We start from the raw sequence: 21,879 nt of genomic DNA on the forward strand, positions 1-21,879 counted from the left end.
CCGAACGATCGTCCGCTCGGTCGCTACGTAGCGACCGAGCTCGAGCCAAGCTCGGTCGCTACGTAGCGACCGAGCGATCGTCCCGCTCGGTCGCTACGTAGCGACCGAGCTCAGCCAAGCTCGGTCGCTACGTAGCGACCGAGCGATCGTCCCGCTCGGTCGCTACGTAGCGACCGAGCTCGAGCCAAAGCTCGGTCGCTACGTAGCGATCGTCCCGCTCGGTCGCTACGTAGCGACCGAGCTCGAGCCAAAGCTCGGTCGCTACGTAGCGACCGAGCTCGAGCAAAGCTCGGTCGCTACGTAGCGACCGAGCGATCGTCCCGCTCGGTCGCTACGTAGCGACCGAGCTCAAGCCGAAGCTCGGTCGCTACGTAGCGACCGAGCACTCGTTTCGCTCGGTCGCTACATAGCGACCGGGCTCGAGCCAAAGTTCGGTCGCTGTGTAGCGATTGAACCTTTCCGAACATCGATACGACACCAGTCCTTGCATTCTCGTCAAACCTTCGAATGCTATCTCCCGAAGACCGTAGCAAGCTCAGTCTATGTTTCCCGCTATTCTAATTCATCGATCAAACTTCGCGGATTAGAAACCGCGGAAAACTCGTAGTAAACGTGTCGAGTCGGAAGACGGCCCAAAGGGACCTAAAACACGACTCGAGGCCCATCCTACGATTTTTCCTAACCAAAAGCCCGTGAACCACAGCATGGTTCGCGCTTGGCCCACGAGGAAGGATAAATGTCAAGTTTCCGCGGATAAATACGGAAGTTTTGAAGATAATTGTGAAGATCGGGAAAAATGGAATATCTCCATTTTTATGCTATGACGGCTTAAGGGCAGAAGAGTAAAAGCGTAAACCGACCTTGGAGCTAGTATATAAGGAGTCCTAGGCGAGGAGCACAGAGAGAACTTTTTCAGAGCAAACTTAGCACTTAGAGCGATTTAGGCAACTTTCCGTTTTTGTTATTTCGAGCTGCGACTCAATTAGGTTTAGCCGTCTTAGGGTTGCTAGAACTAGGAATCTCGCCGACAGCTCTCGAGCCCAGGCTTATACCTTGTTGTAACGCTCATACGCAGATTCGGAATAAGATCTACTTTGCTCTCTTTTCGATTTCTTATTTTTATCGTTGTTATTCTCGTGTTCTGATTGCTTGACGTGTGGTAATTAACAGATATCCGGGTCCTCTGGGAAACTAGGGTTTTCTTAGTTTCCTTATTTAAACGGAAATCGACAGTGCGAATTTCGGTTCCCACAGTTTGGCGCTAGAAGGAGGGGGATTACGGATCAATCTAACCCGCAAAAGCCACACACAGTCAGACATGTCAACCAACGACGCGGATAACGTGCAAACTCCCCTTAACGGAGGCAGCGGCACCGATCTCCACACTCCGGTAGCGGACGTATCTGCGGCCAACGCGCAAGCCAACGCCGCGACTCTCGAGGAGTTTAAAAAGATGTTCGCCACCTATGAAAAAGGTCGGAAGAACAGGATAAGCTCGTGAATACCTTGACCAAACAGGTTGAAACCTTAACGGCAAGGACCCAAGCTATCCGTCCCCGCGGAACCACCAAAATCCGCGGGAAGAGGCTCGATTTCGCCACCCCACTCGATAGAGCAGGAGTCGCGCGGGAACGACCTTCCGGTCAAAACCCCAGCGAGAAGTCTCCCATCGAGAAGGGGAACTCTGAAAGTCTTCCGCTCCCTGCAAAGGACTCGGAGGATAACGAAGCCGAACACATTGACCTGGATCCTAGCGATGTCTCCAACGACACCGACGAGGATGTCGACAGACATCCAAGAAGGACCAGAAGCCGATCCGCTCGGGAAGGCTCCCCGTTCGAAAAACCAATGACGGAAGAAGAAGAAGTCGCCTATTGGAACGAACAAGAGGAGCTGGCCGAAAGGCAAACCGAGCTCACTCGCAGTAAGCGCCGACAGGCTCGGAAATCCACTGACGAGACATCGGATATCCGCGATCTTCGCGACTACATCACCAAGACTGCGGCAGAAGTGAGAGCCGTAAAGTCTCAAATCCATCATGCTACTAGTGCTGCCCCCGAGATCGATCGACTGCTGGAAGGAGCTCGAAAGACCCCCTTTACCAGTCGCATTTCGGACATGAGGGTGTCCGATCCGGGAAAGATCAAAGTACCGAAGTACGATGGTACGGCCGATCCGAAAGCGCACCTTCAGGCTTTCCACATCGCGATGGGAAGAGCAAGACTGAAGGACGGCGAAAAGGATGCCGGCTATTGCCGCCTGTTCGTCGAAAATCTTGAAGGAGCAGCGCTCGAATGGTTCGCACGCCTTCGTCGCAACACCATCGGGAGTTTTCGACAGCTCGCATCGGAATTCCTCAAACAGTACTCTGTATTCATAGACAGGGAAACCTCCGATGTTGATCTCTGGAGTCTCTCCCAGAGGGAAGACGAACCCCTCCGCGAGTTTATCAGTCGGTTCAAGCTGATAATGTCCAGGGTCAGCGGGATAAGCGACAAAGTGGCCATCGACGCGCTGAGAAAGACGCTCTGGTACAAGTCGAAATTCAGAAAATGGATAACTCTCGACAAACCGCGAACGATCCAGGACGCCCTCCACAAAGCAACGGACTATATCATAGTGGAGGAAGAAACTAAAGTCTTATCGCAAAAACATAAGCCGGCAAGACCATCCTCGAAAGACGCAGATCCGAAGGGGAAAAAGAAGAACTCTCGTAACGACAAGTACGTCCATCACGAGGGGGAAGATCTCCAAGGGGCGCATAACTATGCGATCAGTTCGGATCAAGGCCGGACCACGGGCAACACATGGACTCGCAATCAAGGGTATGACGAAAACACCTTCTGCGAGTTCCACCAATCCCGAGGACACTCCACGACCAATTGCAAAGTCTTGGGAGCAAGACTGGCCGCGAAGCTGCTCGCTGGAGAGCTTTCGGAAGTAACTAGCGTCAAGGATCTCATCCTCGATTCTGATCGGCCTCCAAAGACGGACAGAAATCCGCCCGCCGAAAAATCTCCTCAACGAAACCAACCTGGGGATAAACGCGGTAGGAGGCCGGATGACAAAGGGAACGATAACAATCGTCGCAGAGTCAATATGATCATCGGAGGATCTCAATACTGCGGCGATACCGTGTCAGCCATCAAGGCTTACCAACGGAAGGCAGAATCAAGCGCAAATTGGCCTACATGGTCTCCTCCTCGAGACGGCCAAAATTGCTCGATCACCTTCACGGAGGAAGAAGCCGGCGGTATCGACCAACCTCACTGCGACCCGCTTCGTCATACGAGATTTAGAAGTCGGAAGGGTACTCGTCGATACGGGAAGCACGGTCAACGTAATCTTCCGCGACACTCTCAATCGGATGAGTATCGAACTCGGAGAGGTAATTCCGACGCCAAAACCACTCACGGGTTTTTCAGGCGAAGTGTCGATGACTCTCGGGTCAATCCAATTGCCAGTCATGGCCAAGGAGATCACGAAAATCGTCGAATTCGCGGTAGTCGACCATCCCGCTATCTACAACGTGATCATGGGAACCCCATGGCTCAACGCCATGCAGGCAGTTCCGTCAACTTACCCTGGGTCTCAAGTTCCCAACGCCGAGCGGAGTCGCGGCCATCTGGGGATGCCAAAAACAGTCGCGACTATGCTTCCTCGCGGAGCATAAGTTAAGGCAAATCACGGCTTCTGCAAACGGCAAACGCGCGAAGATAGATCGATCTTCGGCCAAAAGCGCCCCGCACAAGGACGAAGTAAAATCGTCTGTCAACGCAAACGCATCGGACGTCGAAGCTCGACATAAATCCGAAGCCCACGCGACAACTCAACCGGAACATCCGGAAAATAGCGTCGACCCAGCCACGATCGACACGGTCAAGGCGGACATCGCGACACCAACCGCCGAGTAAGAACACTCGCGGCATGAAACAGAACTACGAGATGGCTTGATCCTCGAAAGGGGTACGTAGGCAGCTTGTCAAAAGACGAGTTCAGCTATCCCCCTCTCTAAAAAGGGGGGGAGTGGGTGCGTATACTCGTATACTCCCACAATCGCCATTATTGTAATCGAGTTTTTAGAAACAAAAATTTTTACAATATACACTGTCTTTTTATCGAAAACGCTTACGCTTCAGTTTACGCTCGTCTGCGGCCTCATCCGGCCCAAAAATCGTAAAGATTATCACCTTTCAAACACGCATAATCCTCGAAAATAACTGCGAGACGTCGCAAAAAGTTAAAATTCGAGGACAATGCTAAACAAATTGTCCGAACGCGACCACCAAAAACCTTACACCCCGTTCGTCGATTGGCCCCGACGAACACGCCAGCCGTCTTAAACAAACGCAATCCGATCACTCTTTTGATCTTTAAAAACGTCCAGCACAAGGACAAAAGCGCGCTACAACAAAAATCCGAAATTTTGGTTTAGCACTTCCAGTTGATTCTGAGAAGATGCTCGATTCGTACCATACAAGTCATATAAGCCGAGAACATATCGCGGACTTTAAACCGGTGCGAGTCAGGAAGAAATCGCAACAGGAAAAACGATAGCCGGCTAGTCACCGCACAAACCTTAACCGAAAGTAAACCTAGGTCTTGCCCTAAACCCAACGCTCTGGTCTCAAACATCTCAAGGCATGATATCTAAAAGATACGAGATCATAAACCATGCCTCTCCGTTCGTATCTCAATGTTCTCAAAATCGTAAAGACAGATAAATTTTTACGAAAATCACGAACGAACCAACAGATTGAACGTCTAATTAGAACTACATACGAGACGACAACTCGTATTTACTTCAACCCTACTCAGGAAAAACTCGAAACGAAACATTTATCATATAAATAAACCGCGTAAAGCGGCAAGGGATTCAAAGCCACCAACGGCCAGTCCCCGAAATACAAATACGGCCATCTTGGCCTAAACGAAATCCAAATTCAAAGGGCCACATTCGGCCGAAAACAAGGATAACTGATCCATCCCTCATAATCCAAAGTCGAAGTCCCCGGACAACGAAGCACCAAACGCATCCGCAGGACGATCCACTTCCTCGCCACCACCGCCGTGAAAATCGATCGGGACCTCCTCGGTATCAGGAGAAACCGGGATGGAATCCCAGAACCCTTGAATCCTCTCGTCGATCGGAGGGATAAGCGCCTCAGCGTGGGCACGGTCACTCATCCCACTCTTCATCAAGCTCATTTCCTCTTCAAACACATAGTCGTCGGCTTGCGTCCTCCAAAGACTTCCGACCGAACCACGGCACTCGCGAAAGTCGCCCACCGAGGTAAAGGCATTCTTAAGATTCCCGTACTCAACCTGGAACTGAGATGCGCGAGTCTTCATCACCTCGACGATCTCTCTTTTGCCTTTCCTCTCCGATCTGCGAACAGCCCGCGCATGATCACGAGTAAGCTGTGCCTCTCGCTCCAGCATCTCGCCTTGCACGCGGGCGAGATCCCGCTCCGCTTTCTCCGCCTTGAAGCGGTAGACCATGGCTTCTCTATGACCCGCCTCGATGGCCGAGCCCAGCAAGCTCAGGCCCTGCAAAATCAATAGGCGTGTTACAAATCCATACATAGGATAATCACTAAAAAATTCCCAAGAAAAAACTAACCCCATTGATGATGCGAGATCCTTCCGCAACGACTCTCGGCCTCGCCGATTCTTTCGTAGGAGGAGGAGCATCGAAACCCGATGGCAGCCCAGCAAAGAAATCATCGAAGTCCGGAATGGGCCTCGCTCGAACCGCTTCCGTCGCCGTAAGCAAGGTTCGGATCCCATCCTGGAAGCATAGAGTCATCCATCGAAAACTCTATGTCGCCGAGATCGACATCTTTTCCCTTCCAAGAGCTCGACTCCGGCGCGGCTGTCGGAGCTTCAACGGGACTCTGGCCGTCGGGTTCGGAGTCGCTTCCCGTATCCGCGTCCAAAGCTGGACCAGGTTGCACAAATTTCAGTGCCTTCCGAACCCTTCTCGGCGTGAAAGAAGTCCAGAAGAAGGGACCATTCCTGAGAAGATCCCTCACCGCGATATATATCCTCAGGGAACGGAGCAAGAGGATTGATGAAGGGACGATTGTTCGGCAACCTCCGGAACAGTGGAATGCAACTCTCTTCGACGGACGCAGCGTCCAAACGAACAAAGAAAAAGAACTTCTTCCACGAGTTGAAGTTCGAAATGAACTTCTTAACCACCGACATAAATTTCCGAGGGACAAACCTATGCTTATCCGTATCCTTGACAAGTTGAAGCCTCAAAAGCGCTTCATAATGATCGACGGAAAGGGAAAGGCCATGCTCATAGCTTAGGATCAAGATCCCAATAAGGTGCTGAATGGCAAGGGGTGTCAACTGACTTATCGCGACTTCGAAACGGTCCAACACTCGGACGAGAATTTCGGGTATGGGGAACCAGAGGCGACAACGCACTATGAACACCTCATAACAAGTAAAGTAACCCTCCGGGGGTTGTTAGCACATTCCCCGCGGCAGGGAACCCGGAACTCCACAACATCCGGGATGCGGTAGAACGACCGCATCGTCGCGAGAAACTCGTCAGTGGTCCTACTTGCGTCCTTTCCCTCGACTCCACGATGGACCAGGACCGGGAATGGCTTCTCCTTGGGAGGGATCAACGAGCCGTAATGAGCAACCCACCGTGCCTCGTTCTCGGCAGGATGCACCGAGTGAGGCACGAACTCCGTCTTCGGAACGACGAGCTCTTCGTAAGGACTCGCGGACGAAGACCCTTTTTCGCAATCTTTTTCTTGCTCGACATCTTTACACTTCTCTTAAGAGAATAGAGGAAAAGGGTGGAGAGAAAGATAGAAAGTTTTTGAAAGATCTTAGAGAAAAACAAGAAAGTGAAAAAATTATGGAACAAGTTACCTCTCTTCTTATAAGACATGAGGATTTACTATTCAAGCTCGGACTTTCGCATATTAATTCCATCCATCACGCCTAACTTGCCAAACATGCCTAACCGCACGCTAGGATCCCCCATGCATGATCCTAACGGGCTGGGGGGCTAACTGTTGGGGTCAAAAACGGTTACGACGGAATTACCACCCGAAAATCCTCAGAGATCGTATTTCCGAAAGAGTTAGTAAAAGAGGGATGTAATTTTCGTAAAATAAACCTATACGAGGTTATTTCTACGAAGAAGTATTCTTTGGGATTCAAACCGAACGATCGTCCCGCTCGGTCGCTACGTAGCGACCAGCTCAGCCAAGCTCGGTCGCTACGTAGCGACCGAGCGATCGTCCCGCTCGGTCGCTACGTAGCGACCGAGCTCGAGCCAAAGCTCGGTCGCTACGTAGCGACCGAGCGATCGTCCCGCTCGGTCGCTACGTAGCGACCGAGCTCGAGCCAAAGCTCGGTCGCTACGTAGCGACCGAGCGATCGTCCCGCTCGGTCGCTACGTAGCGACCGAGCTCAGCCAAGCTCGGTCGCTACGTAGCGACCGAGCGATCGTCCCGCTCGTCGCTACGTAGCGACCGAGCTCGAGCCAAAGCTCGGTCGCTACGTAGCGACGAGCGATCGTCCGCTCGGTCGCTACGTAGCGACCGAGCTCGAGCCAAAGCTCGGTCGCTACGTAGCGACCGAGCGATCGTCCCGCTCGGTCGCTACGTAGCGACCGAGCTCAGCCAAGCTCGGTCGCTACGTAGCGACCGAGCGATCGTCCGCTCGGTCGCTACGTAGCGACCGAGCTCGAGCCAAAGCTCGGTCGCTACGTAGCGACCGAGCGATCGTCCGCTCGTCGCTACGTAGCGACCGAGCGAACGTCCGCGTGGTCGCTACGTAGCGACCGAGCTCGAGCAAAGCTCGGTCGCTACGTAGCGACCGAGCGATCGTCCCGCTCGGTCGCTACGTAGCGACCGAGCTCAAGCCGAAGCTCGGTCGCTACGTAGCGACCGAGCACTCGTTTCGCTCGGTCGCTACATAGCGACCGGGCTCGAGCCAAATTCGGTCGCTGTGTAGCGATTGAACCTTTCCGAACATCGATACGACACCAGTCCTTGCATTCTCGTCAAACCTTCGAATGCTATCTCCCGAAGACCGTAGCAAGCTCAGTCTATGTTTCCCGCTATTCTAATTCATCGATCAAACTTCACGGATTAGAAACCGAGGAAAACCCGTAGTAAACGTGTCGAGTCGGAAGACGGCCCAAAGGGACCTAAAACACGACTCGAGGCCCATCCTACGATTTTTCCTAACCAAAAGCCCGTGAACCACAGCATGGTTCGCGCTTGGCCCGCGAGGAAGGATAAATGTCAAGTTTCCGCGGATAAATACGGAAGTTTTGAAGATAATTGTGAAGATCGGGAAAAATGGAATATCTCCATTTTTATGCTATGACGGCTTAAGGGCAGAAGAGTAAAAGCGTAAACCGACCTTGGAGCTAGTATATAAGGAGTCCTAGGCGAGGAGCACAGAAGAGAACTTTTTTCAGAGCAAACTTAGCACTTAGAGCGATTTAGGCAACTTTCCGTTTTTGTTATTTCGAGCTGCGACTCAATTAGTTTTAGCCGTCTTAGGGTTGCTAGAACTAGGAATCTCGCCGACAGCTCTCGAGCCCAGGCTTATACCTTGTTGTAACGCTCATACGCAGATTCGGAATAAGATCTACTTTGCTCTCTTTTCGATTTCTTATTTTTATCGTTGTTATTCTCGTGTTCTGATTGCTTGACGTGTGGTAATTAACAGATATCCGGGTCCTCTGGGAAACTAGGGTTTTCTTAGTTTCCTTATTTAAACGGAAATCGACAGTGCGAATTTCGGTTCCCACAACCACGACGTCGGTCATTGTCCTTCTGTTAGCTTGATTTTATCGTTTTTTTCTTGGTGTTTGGCTGAGGTTTCGTTTGGGTAGTTGAGTAGTTGCGGTGGAAGAGGTTTTCCAGTGAGTTCCCCGGTCATATCTAATAGATCTGTTTTATTGAGATGAAGAAGATGTCGGGTCTGGTGGATCTACGGAGTAGTTCACCTGAACTCGTCTTCTTCTCTGATTTTTTTTTACTTAGTTTATGTTCAGATCTCGTATTCCCGTGACCTAATCCATCAAATCACTCCGTGTTTTGGGATCTCTTCGCTCTTTATCCTTCACTCGCTTTAGTCAAATGTGTTGATGGCTTCAGAGAAGCTGAATCTGAGGCGTCTTTGGTTGGGTTTTAGTGTTTGTCCTCTATTATCTTTGTCTAGCAACGGTGTAAGGGATCTGTGATGGTGTGTCGTGATGTTGTGTGGTGAGCAGAACATGTCTAACATCTTTGAGAAGTTTCAGGTTGCTTGTCACGCTCTTGGAAGGAGTCTTTCTCGCTGCCTTTGAATAAGTGTGGTTTCTGGTTTGTCTTCTGCTCTCATGTTCCTCGGTCGCCTCTGCTTGTTGAAATATAGAGGTTGAAAGTTTTCGGCGTTCCGATGAAGGTTCATTTGAGAAAGGGGTGTGGTCCTGGGTGTTGTTCTTCTCTGTTCAATGTCTGATGTTATTTTTATCGGTTTTGGCTTGTTACCGTGAACTGGAGATTTAGGTAAGTCTAGTCTTTTTTTGTTGTTACGGCCAGTGCATCGCTTCCTGTGTCTTGTGTGGTTTCTCTTGTGTAGTTTCGGCGAGAGTTCCGACTAGATGAATATTGATATCTCTTGTCAGGGTTTTTATACGGATTTGGTTGGAGAAGTGTAGACACCTTTAGTGATTGTGTAGTTGTTTGTATGTGTCACCCGTTGTTTAGGTTTGGGTTTCTCTCTTGTGGGCTATGTTTCCGGAGATTGTAAGGTGTGTCCACCGGCTCTAGGATTTCAATCTTGTATGTTTACCAGATTCATTAATCAAAATCAGATGAAAAAAATGGTTGGTTATGGTAGTGTACATATATAAATATATCATCGAACTTCATGTGAAAATATTTGCATCTATTACAGTCCACCAAAATTTTAATATTATAAACGAAATAGCAGATAACAGAAATTTAATAAATAACAAAATATTAAATAATGGGCAATAACTATCTATACTATTAAAGCAGAATTTTATTGTCCTTTTTACCTTAACATGCCATTTTATTTACTAACATTGCATGTTTCATTAAGGGCAATCAAGTAATATTAATAACACATCAATATTGAATCATTTTTTTCGGATCTAGCCCACATCAGATCTCTCTTGGACTATTTGGGCCGATTAAAAAATCAGATCTAATTCTCACATTTTTTTTCCTTTGGGGCATTGAGTCCAAGTTCAAATAATTTTTTTCAACTATTCTTAATTATTATTTTTTTTCTTTTCTTAATATAATTTAAGCATTCATAAAAAAATTATTTTTTTCATTGAAAAGTATAAATATTTATTAAAAGTATATAATTTTTTTATTAAAATATTAACCACATAATAAAATTAATTTATCAGAGTTATACCAACTTAATTCATTAAAGAATTAATTTTTTAAACATAAATAGTCATTTAAAATGAAATACTATAAATAAAGAAAAAAAGTTTAAGTCTTTTATAAAATAAAACACAAATATATGAATATATGACATTTACTAAATATTTGTCAATTGAAAAAAATAAATAAATAAACCCGCGCTTTGAAAGCGCGGGTCAAAATCTAGTTATGTTTTAAAATATTTCCCTCTAGCTTTCAATAGAGATAAAATGGTTTTTGCTTTCTTTTTTGAGAGAATTAATGGAACCATTCTATTTATATTACATTTTAGAGTGATGTTTGAAATGATAAAACTCAACAGTTTATCTGATGGTTTTATTTTGTAATTATTTTTTGGATTTGGTCTACATATTGTATTATCTATTCATAGTCATACAAATAAGTCTATTTTCTGCGTTTAATTTGTATCATCAAACTACAAAACTATTAAACTTTAATTTTTGGTTTTCAACTACAATAATGTTTGTTTTGATCCTAATGAGAAAAATTGATCAACAAATTTTACATATATATAAAGGGGCAAACACAGAGCCACGGTTACGGGGGCACGTCCCCCAGCTAAATTTAAGTTTTTATTCACTAATTATTATAATGTTTCCAAACTCCAAAATTAATCATAATGGAAAAAACCATTGTGCCCCCGACTGATTAGTTTCCTACATCCGTCCATGTATATATACATATTAATTTTATTTTTATTTCTACACAAAACTACACGTAGCGAAGAACAGATATCTAGTTACGTACAAATATTCCCAAGCATGTGTGTGTGTTTTTAGATTAAATTTTAGTTCTAATTGCCCTGAAAGTTTTCATTGACCATTCAATAGCCAAAACCGTACCTAACTACCTACATATATATAGGCGATTTCTTAAAAGTAATGCAATAAAGATTGTTTTGTTAAAAGAACATGATGCTCCGCAATGGTTGCTGCAAGCCTGCAACCATTAATGTTTCATAATATTAAAAGTGCGGGAGCTTCCGCCACATTAAATGTTGTAAGATTTGGACATTTTCTCTACTTAACTCTTTCTTTAATCTCTACTGTTTTTTTTTTCACATAAGCATGATGTGTTATTTTAACTGTATTTAACATAATAACAGAGTAAATCATTAGTGCAGATATAATCTTTGAAATTATGAAATTTAATAATAAAATGTATAAAACTAGTCACCGTAGTTTTTTTTCTTTTTATGTCTAATGTAAACCCCGTTTCAGGAAAAAGATTAACGTCATCTCCATATTCTTTTTTTTTAACACAACGTCATCCCCATATTCAGATTATATTAATAGTTAGTATAAAACATGGTTTTTTTTAACGCTTTTAGTTATGTTATTACAACTATAAAAAATATTACAGATGATTCTACAGCCGGTAATTTTACCTGCCGTGTGAAAATTCACGTTTAACTGCATCACCTGAGTCACTCTATGGAATCCATACTTGATAGTACTCATTATGCCATGCTGTAGATCTCTTGTAAGCCTTTTTCCCTTAATTCGCATAATTCCGCAATTTTCGGGAATTGAAACCCAGACCTCTTGGTGTATAAACATTAATGAACCTTTGGTTTTTTTTTTTTTTTGAAATACTTTTTTTTGAAGCACTAATGAACCCTTGGTTAAACCAATATTTTCAAATAGAATAACACTAAACACAATTAGATAATAAGTACACCATAATAAGTACACCGGTTTTGGGGGTTTGTTGGAACCCTACAGAAATCAAGAATCTAATATTAATAGTTTAATAATTTAGCATTAATGAAGAGTGCTTATAGTAATGTAACTACTCACATGTTAATAACAAAATCAAAAGCAAATACAAAAACATCTGTGTGAATTTCAAGAAAACTAAGATCAAATGTCGTTTTCTTATGGAGATTTCTATTCCCTATAGAGGTATCTCGCCGATCTCAAGGACTAAGTCATCAGCACTACTAACCATTATGTCAAGATTATTTAAAAATTGGTTTAAATTGAATACGTTCATTATTTTAGTCTCTCGTAATTAATTTGCAGATATTCTTCAAATCATTTGTCGGCAAGATTTTATTGTGAATCAAATATTGAAGCGTTAGATAAAAAAGGGATCTTGATTGATAGTTTGTAGATAATTATTTTTGGTTGATTAATAAAGTTAACTGTACTATTTAATATTATTCCCTTCACTTTGATTTGAAGTAGTGATGTGATTATCGTTTGGTTTTTGAATTTTTTATAAGTTTAATAAAGCGAAATATATTTTTAAACGAGGCCTTTGATTGGGTTTGAGCTTTTTAATAAATGTAAAAAAAAAATTCATTGTCTTTACGAAAAAAAACCCACAACTTTGAAATCCAACGATGGAAATTGGAATTTTATTCCCAAATTGCTTGACTAAGTAGAATTATTGGTTGATGTATTTTGATGGATTTGAAAATCCAAACTAAATATAGTGTTATTAGTTCTATGATTTTAAAATATGTATTGAAATTATATGTTATTCGTTTAATGATTCATAAATTATAATTCAAATCAAGTGTTATTCAATCATACGGATTTGCTAATAGATTTGATTTTATAATAGATTTGCATGAATTTTATTTGTTAAAAATATAAAGGCTCAAATCCGAATGAAAACCTCCAGATTTGTAAATACTAATCCGAAAGAATTTAAAATTTTATATATTTTACTTGGATTTATAAATACTGTACGTATTTCTAAATCAATCAAAATATATAAACCAATAACAAACGTTGGAAGATAATTATGTATTTTCAGTCCTTGTGTGATATGGTACTTAATTTTCCTCTGAAATTTTTCTTCTAGTTTCAAATATGATTTTAATTTGCGACATAACATAATGATAATGACATGTAGTATACGTCACCATTCATATTCAAAGACGATGAAAAGTATGGTGATAATAATTGTTAGTTGAAACAAATTCAACGTTTCTGAATTCAGTTTTCTTACAATTTAACTTCTTGGTGAATAATGATGCACATTGATAAAACGACCAGACTATCTTTTGGTCTTGTATAATTATTTTACATGTCCCATTATTACTTCATATAAGAATATTCTTTTAGATAATTCATATCGGCTTTCTGTAGGAACACATTTGCTACATAATCGACTAGTCCGAAAGCGTATCATACTGTCTGCACCGAATTTGAATACTTTCTAACTAATGCAAAAGGTAGACCGATCGTCTTTTACAACTCACCATGTATAAAATATTTTTAAAGCAGTTCTTTGTTTTTCATAATCTATCATTAACTTTGTTTTGATATACCTTAAACTGATTCTATACAATTAAAGTAGAATCTCTCATACGATTTTGTCATTGGTTTCGTAAAATAATTACAATGTCAAATTACTCATATATTTTTACATCGTTTAATTATTTGATATCAACCAAATAATTAATTTACGAAATATTGCAAAACTAAAATACAATTAAATCATGTATAATCTCTCTTCTTTATCATTTCATTTTCAAAATGTACCACTATATTTATTATCCTAATACAAAAATTTCCTAAAAACAACCCACTATAACTCTTTTATATAATAATGTTTTGAGAATATTATTATTTACAGTTTAGAGTTTTTTGCTAAACAATTAACTAAACATTATCCATATTTTTATTAAAATAATAATGAAAATTTTATTAAGTTTAAAATGTTTGAAAATGAAAATTCAGTATGTAGCATTGATATTATAAATATGTCAAAAATACCAGAATATGTAAATGAATATTTTAACAAACAATCTGTTAATGTGTATAAAATCCTTTAACTTATCATATCAATAACATTTTTGGGGAATTTGTCATAAAAAAATTATATTCCTCAGTAAAATATTTTCAAATATATATTTTTATTATTAAAAATTATATCAAGTTTTAAAACATTAAAAATAATTTAAAATAATGGAGGACATGTCTAAATATACAAATTATACTATTTTGATTCTCATATATGTATACTTATATAGAATTTTAGACAAATTATATATGTTACATATGCATTATACGGATTTTCGGATCTATCAGTTCAACCACGGGTCCGGGTCAGATATGAAAACACTGCTTGAAACTCAAACATTATAATAAAAAACTTTAACATTTTTTGTTTTCTAATAAAAATTTATAGATTCATGCATATTTTATCAAAATGATCAAAAGAAACTTTCTGCGCATTAAAATCGCAGGTTAAAATCTTGTAATCAATTAAAAGTTAAAACAAAAGGTTAAAGACTCGATTGTATACATAGTTTTTTGTTTTTAGATTTTAGGTTTTTGCTTTTAGTTTCTTAAGTTTTGGATTTTAAATTTTGGTTTTTTTTATATAGATTTTAGTTTTTAAATGATAATTTGTTTTATTAAAATATTTAATATATAAATTTTATTTTTGAACCATATACTGCTTTTAAGTTTTAATGTTGTGATATGTGCTTAAAAATACCAGAAATATAGTTTTATAATTTTATTTTGAATAAAGTAGTTCAACAATTTATAACTAATGATAAACTGCATAAATTTATTTTATATAATAAAAATATTAAAATCTATTTGACATTATTGTGAAAAATGATAGCTTCTGTGTAAAAATTATACATATTTTTCATTTCTGTGAAATAGTATTCAATCAATTAAATATTTTTAAAATAGAAAAAATTTCAAAAAAATAAGAATAAATAATTTTCGTTTTTATACAAAACCTATTTTTTATATAAAATGATAAGCTTTTTGAAAAACTTGATTCCCTCAAATTTTAAGGAATCAATTTGTTAAAAATCTTGAATGGCTACGAAAGTAGTCTTTGGAAAAAAATAAACAAAATCTTAATCTTGATTAGATAAAAATGGTTTAAAGGGTGATTGATTTGAACACTAGTCTAATAAAACTGATTATTCAAAAACTATGTAGTAAGGGAATTTAATCAGTAAGGTATAATTTACAAATGAAATGGACAAAAAACATAGGGAGAACACTAGTCATACGAGCTAAAATACGCAAATTTTATTTTATTTTTTTGACTGAAGTATACGCAAACCTTGTTTCGCTCCTCTTTTTTTTTTTTCACTCTCTTTTCATATTTTTCTTTGTTCTTCCTATCTTTTGTAATTAAACTTTTATTATTTAATTTGTAGGCTTCTTTTTGGAACGACTTTATGGGTTTTAAAATGGAGAAATTAATCGACCTTGGGTTTCAGTAAAAAGCAAAGCATTGAAAGCGTGTGACGTAAAAGATAACCACTTCAAAGTTTTCACCTTTATATTCTTCCTCATGTGATGAATATTTTACTTGGGTTATGTATAAAAAAGACATTCGAAGGATTTGGCTTTTTCATATGAAATATCACGATGTCCAAAATGTATTTAGCAAATTTTATACTTTCTTAGAATTGTATAAGTCATCTTTGTCACTTAGAAAATTTTGTCTTTCTTTCCAACTCAAATTAAGTTTTATTTTCCATTCCACAAAGTTTAACTCAACTGATTTGATAAACTTTTTTGACTTGCTACATTTTTTTGTTGGGACAATATCAAAGAACCATATTTCGTTCCATTTAATCAGAATCCATTATTATAAGACCGTTATATTTTAAATTTTTCCATGTATAAAAGTTTATTGATTTTAGGGTAAAAAGAGCAATAAACAGTAAAATAAAAGGTCGAATGTTTTTTTTTAAACACTTTTTTTGAAAAACAAAAGGTGGAATGTAAATTAAGTAAAAACAATAATAAAGGAATTACTTTTCTTGTACAATGAAAACAAAAGAGTGCAAAAAAGAAAGAAAAAGAAAGCCTAATTTACCATTTACCACTTTTAATTTTATTTCTTCTTTTTTTTTTCATCTTTCCATTTCCTTTATTATTTGCTTTTCTTCTCCTTTCTTAACCTAAAAGTTCCTCTATCCCCCCATGTCCACACAAACACGTTCTCTCTCCTCTCTCTCACACACATTCTAGTGTCATTTTCTCACATATACTTCACACAAAAGAAACAACCGTTCACTACATACTACCTTGTCATTAATTTTCTCTCTCTATATCTCAAAAACTTTGCAAAATCAACTAAGCCTCAAAACAATAGAAACGACATTCTCAATAAAACCCAGAACTCTCCTCCTCTTTTATTTTATCCTCTCTACCAACAATAAAATAAACAATAGAAGGATATATAGTTTCTTCCTTCTATGTCCTGATTCAAGAAAACAAGAACTAGGGTTCATATCTCTAGGAACCGACTGAAGAATCTCTTCAAGAAGAAGAAGAAGTTAAAGCTCTCTTCCATGGAGCTTTTTCCTGCTCAACCCGATTTATCCTTACAAATTAGTCCTCCAAACAGCAAACCATCATCGACGTGGCAGAGAAGAAGATCAACACCAGATCAAGAAGAACATGGGGAACTCGATTTAGGGTTTTGGAGAAGAGCTCTTGATTCAAGAACATCTTCTCTCGTCTCTAGTAATTCCAGCTCAAAAACAACCAATAACCATCATCATCCACTCGGAGACCTCTCCCTCTCTAACAACTCTCATCAACATCAACAACAACATCAGCATCCACTCCTTCTCCCTAATTGCAATGGCTCTAACATCTTGACCTCTTTCCAGTTTCAGACACAACAACAACAAGGGTTTCTTGCTCATGACCTTAATACTCACTTACGGCCAATAAGAGGAATCCCTCTATACCAAAACCATCATCCACATCATCATCACCGGCCGCCGCCGCCGTATTTCCCTTTTGATCCGTCGTCTCTAATTCCCTCTTCTTCAGTGACTCCCACGGCAACCAACAATAGCTTTGGTACTAGTAGCGTTAGTAACTCCGGTTTAATTACAAACCCTAATTACCATAATCATCAACATCATCATCATCAGACTCTGAACAGAGCGAGATTCATGCCGAGATTCCCAGCTAAACGAAGCATGAGAGCTCCACGGATGCGATGGACAACTACTCTCCATGCCCGTTTTGTTCACGCCGTTGAGTTGCTTGGTGGCCATGAAAGTATGTTCTTTTCATCTCTTTTCTCATTGCTTAATAACCTTTTACTTATAGTTTAATGGATTCTTAATTATTTACATGAATCAATTGTTTATCAGGAGCAACGCCTAAATCAGTTCTTGAGCTTATGGATGTCAAAGATCTCACCTTGGCTCATGTTAAGTCCCATTTACAGGTAAAATTTCTTCCATTAAGAAAATAGTTTCTCTGATGATCTTAAATGTATATTTCTATACATATAAGCATGCTAATTAGTGTGAGTAAAAATCAATTATAAGGTATATAGTAATTAGTTAATAATGAACTTCTCGGGTATCAATGTATTTGACTCGATGACTTCCTTAAATCGGAGTTCTTTCACTCGAGTCAGAACAGATCGAATCTTGTTTGCTTCTGATCCTTCCTTTTTATTCTTATCTTAATTAAATCCTATTTTTCTCACCAATAATGCAACTGTTGGATGAGTTAAGACAAAAGAAAAATGTCAATAAACATTCCATACATGTAAAAAAGTCTGTATTTTGTTCTCTGTTAGATCTGATGGTCCTTAATCTTTATAGACTAGGACAATACATTTTTTTTTTTTGCAAGTTTAATTTTTTATATCATCTTGAAAGAATAAACGTGTCCTGCTACAAGTAAACCAAAATTACTCAATATTACGATTACTGACAATTAAATTAACTAAATAAACCTCATCAAGAAATTCAAAAAGAAAACATTAGTACTTTGGTTTCTTCTCATCCATTATTTTATTGGGTTAGACACCAAAACTCATACTTTGTTTTCTACGTAATCATATGGTTTTATATCTTGTGCTATTGCTCGAAACAAGTATTAGTATTTGGTTATATATAAGTATGCCTACGAGTCGGAACACAAAATCTTAGGACAATCTAATTAGGGATAATTACCAAATTAAAAATTTCCTAGGTAAGAACAAAAAACTTAGAAAGGGAGAGAGTACAAGAAACACCATCATTTCTCAATGATGCAATGGTTTTGGTCTGACACAGAGAGAGAGGGTCTATCTAACTTAACCATGGTTTCGCTTTGTTTAACCATGGTTCGACACATAAATTCATGTATAGGGACATGAAAATCACAAACTTCATTAATAATGTCAATTAATGCTTCTGTGTCTGAACAGTTCTAGATTTTTTCTCTTTTCTTTACCTTCCATATGTAAATGTTTTTTATATTTTGAAAATTTGTTGGTACTATTCAACTGTGTCGGAGCACAACAGTACATTGGTCTCCATTCTTTGGCCTCTTCTTGCATTGAGGGTGTGACTGTATGTACTTAATAGAGCAAAACCTTACTCTGGATTTTATTTTTACTCTCATTCCAACTTTTTTTCACCAGTCAAGTGAAAATGCAAATAAGATAAAAGTGCATTGGTTTTGGTAAATCATCACTCTACTAAAACGAAAGTGGAAACGAGACGTAACACATTTTCTCCACTTTTCATTTTTATTTTATTTTTCAACCAATTACGCCACTTGTCTCCAATCACACCCTGAATATAATTTGATACATGTATTTAGAATTTTAGATATACGAAGATTCAGACGAAATATTATTTATACTTTGCTTTTTTTTTACTTGATCAAAATTATAATGAACTACGTGCTTGCGTTTTCTAATTTTATTTTGATGTATTCATTTTTTAATATCAGATGTACAGAACAGTGAAGACAACCGACAAAGCAGCAGCTTCGTCAGGTTAGTGTTAGAGAAATAATTCAGACTCTTTTAGAGGGCAATGATGGGATTTGAGAATTCAATAATTAAATGTAGTTCTGATGGAAGCCCTAATTTATATTTTTCTAATGTATTCAGGACAATCTGATGTCTATGAAAATGGATCTTCAGGAGATAATAACTCAGACGATTGGATGTTCGATATCAATAGAAAATCTAGAGATAGCGATGAACTGATGAATCCTCTAGAGAAATCAAACGGTCTCTGGACCAATTCTTCCGGGTACGTACGTACATATACCGTTTAATTATCTATAGATTCTATATACACATTCATACCTCGATGTATATTGATTCCATTGTTCACATACAGTATGTAGATTCTCGCTTAAGCATGCGCATGCCCTTACATAATATATATCCTATAAACACGAAATAGTAAAGAGCATAAGAAAATATAGTATAGTGTTGAAGTTCGGGTTATGGTTCTGCTTTGTATTTCTGGTTTGCCTCTTCCTTAGCTAGCCACAAATGGATCGAGTTGATACAAAACACATGATTGGACGTTAATCATCATGTGTTGTCCTCTCCCTCTCCCTCTCAATTGTTAATTTTAGAGACAATTAAAGATAGTTAGCAAAACAAAGAAGTATTAGCACGAGATTAAAGATAGTTAGCAAAACAAAGAGAATAATGATACTATTATATTATTAGTATGGACAATGGGTAGGAAAAAAAACAGCCAAAAACTAAAATTTGTATGCATATAGAATAATTCTAATATATTACATACTCTACCCCATTTATTTTGTTCAACAGTTACTGGTCACTGCCAAAAATACTTTAGATGTACCATTTTTAACTAGGTAAACTAAAGTTTCCATAAAATATCACATGTAAATGGGCAAACACATGGGTTGTACGCGAAAATTTGTTTCTCAACATTATACCAAGATAAAGTAAAAATATCTCATAATAACATAGTTCTATATTTTGCTTACGTTAAACATACAGCCATGCCAGTCGACAGCGCGCTAAAAACAACTTTGTTATTACCAAAAGAAAAACGCTTTGTTTTCTTTCGTCCTGTATTTCTTAATTCTTATCTTCCTTTTCACTTTTCTTCCTCTTTTTGTTTATTTATTTGATTATTTTATTTATATCCTTAAAGCGAATAAAATACCGATCTCTTATATTACTAAGCTTTTGTTGGCTTTTGCAGAGAGGCACGTTTGCATGGGAAGCTGATCGATAATGTTGCAGAAATTATGCTACCTTCTGAGGTACGATACTTTTCTTTCTGCAAATATAACTATGTATACACGAATATCAGAATATGTGGGTGTGTGTATATATTGTACTAATATCAGTTTTATTTATGCATTGTCAATTTCTTTTCATTGCCAAGGCACCCGAAACCCTCAAAAGGGGTGCCACAAAAAGGGCTTTCACTAAAGCTTGCTTTAGGAATTTACAAAAGAAAAGGATAGTTTCATTATCTAGACATTTATAGGAAAAATAAAGAAAACCGAACCCCATTGACATTGACCATGATGAGTTTTCTTTTTGTTTTGAACTTTGACACGCACATATTGTGACTTGTGAAAGCTTAAGCCTTGATGTGCGGTTATCTCCAGCATGAGAAAAAAAAAGAAAAACCAAGCATATTGAACAATTGGAATAGATATATATATATATATACTTATATTTGTGTCAGTGTCAAACACTAACACGGACAACAAGTAGGCTTTAGCGTAGTTTTTTGCACAAATGTCGTAATTATGTATACTACAATAGCCTTATACATTATGTACATATTGAAATCCCCTTCACTTAATTTGCTTACGGTTCCGCACTTTTGATATTTAAATATAAATAATACCGTTGGGATAAATTATTACTACGGTGGTATACGTTGCTTGAGCTTCACATATACTTACTTACCTTTCTCGCTTTGTTAATAGTTAATTAAGCTTCTGTACGTGTTCATCAACATTCACATACTTATCATACATAGTTACATGTGTACATGTACACAATTATTTACATTTTATAGAAAATTTTGCTAATAGTTTTTGTGGGGGTTTAAACAAACAGAAGGAAATAGATGGAAAGTGTTCAAGCTATGAGAGGATTTCATCAGAGGAGAGGAGCTTGTCAAGTATCTCCGGAACAAGCCCCTTCAAGCCTAATCTTGAATTTACTTTGGGTCGATATCACTAAGTGATAGCTAGCTAGTAGTTAACTGGTAGTAATTAGCTTCTATTTTTGCGAGTGACTAATTGAATGTTTATGTTTTAAGCTTAAATTTCAATGTCGCTCCGAAGGTCGAAAAACACTGCTTTGTTCTTTTTGTATTGAGACGAGCTAGTGAAAGAATCGAGCACCAGATGCACAAAACAAATGTTAAGTTTCTTTTTCAACTTTTATAGTATTATTTTTATTTAACAATTCGATGTTAACAGAATGGAAGTTTAAATATATTGTAATAAAATTGTTATAACAAAAAAAAAGAAAGACAGAAAAGAGAAAAAAAAGGAAAAAAGGAAAAAAGGAAAAAAAAGGGAAAAGGTTCTAAAGAAAGACAAAAGAGGACATGAAGGAAAAGAAAGCAAACAGAAAAAATAGACTGGATAAAGCTGATAAAAATAGAAAACCTGTATATTTTTTACTAATCAATGTAAATTTTATTCTATTTAGAAAAATT

General features: G+C 38.8%; 1 protein-coding gene across 1 annotated transcript; it reads left to right on the forward strand.

The window, feature by feature from the left end:
- The first annotated feature begins 10,541 nt into the window (after positions 1–10,541).
- LOC103868892 (probable transcription factor KAN2) lies at positions 10,542–21,623 on the forward strand. Its single transcript, XM_009146947.3, has 6 exons — positions 10,542–17,470; positions 17,566–17,642; positions 19,148–19,193; positions 19,311–19,455; positions 20,395–20,455; positions 21,270–21,623. Exons 1-6 carry the CDS (start codon positions 16,747–16,749, stop codon positions 21,393–21,395), a joined length of 1,179 nt encoding a protein of 392 aa, XP_009145195.1. The 5' UTR covers positions 10,542–16,746; the 3' UTR covers positions 21,396–21,623.
- Positions 21,624–21,879: the final 256 nt, after the last annotated feature.

The sequence above is a fragment of the Brassica rapa genome, chromosome A05, assembly GCF_000309985.2.
Source record: "Brassica rapa cultivar Chiifu-401-42 chromosome A05, CAAS_Brap_v3.01, whole genome shotgun sequence".
NCBI lineage: Eukaryota > Viridiplantae > Streptophyta > Magnoliopsida > Brassicales > Brassicaceae > Brassica > Brassica rapa.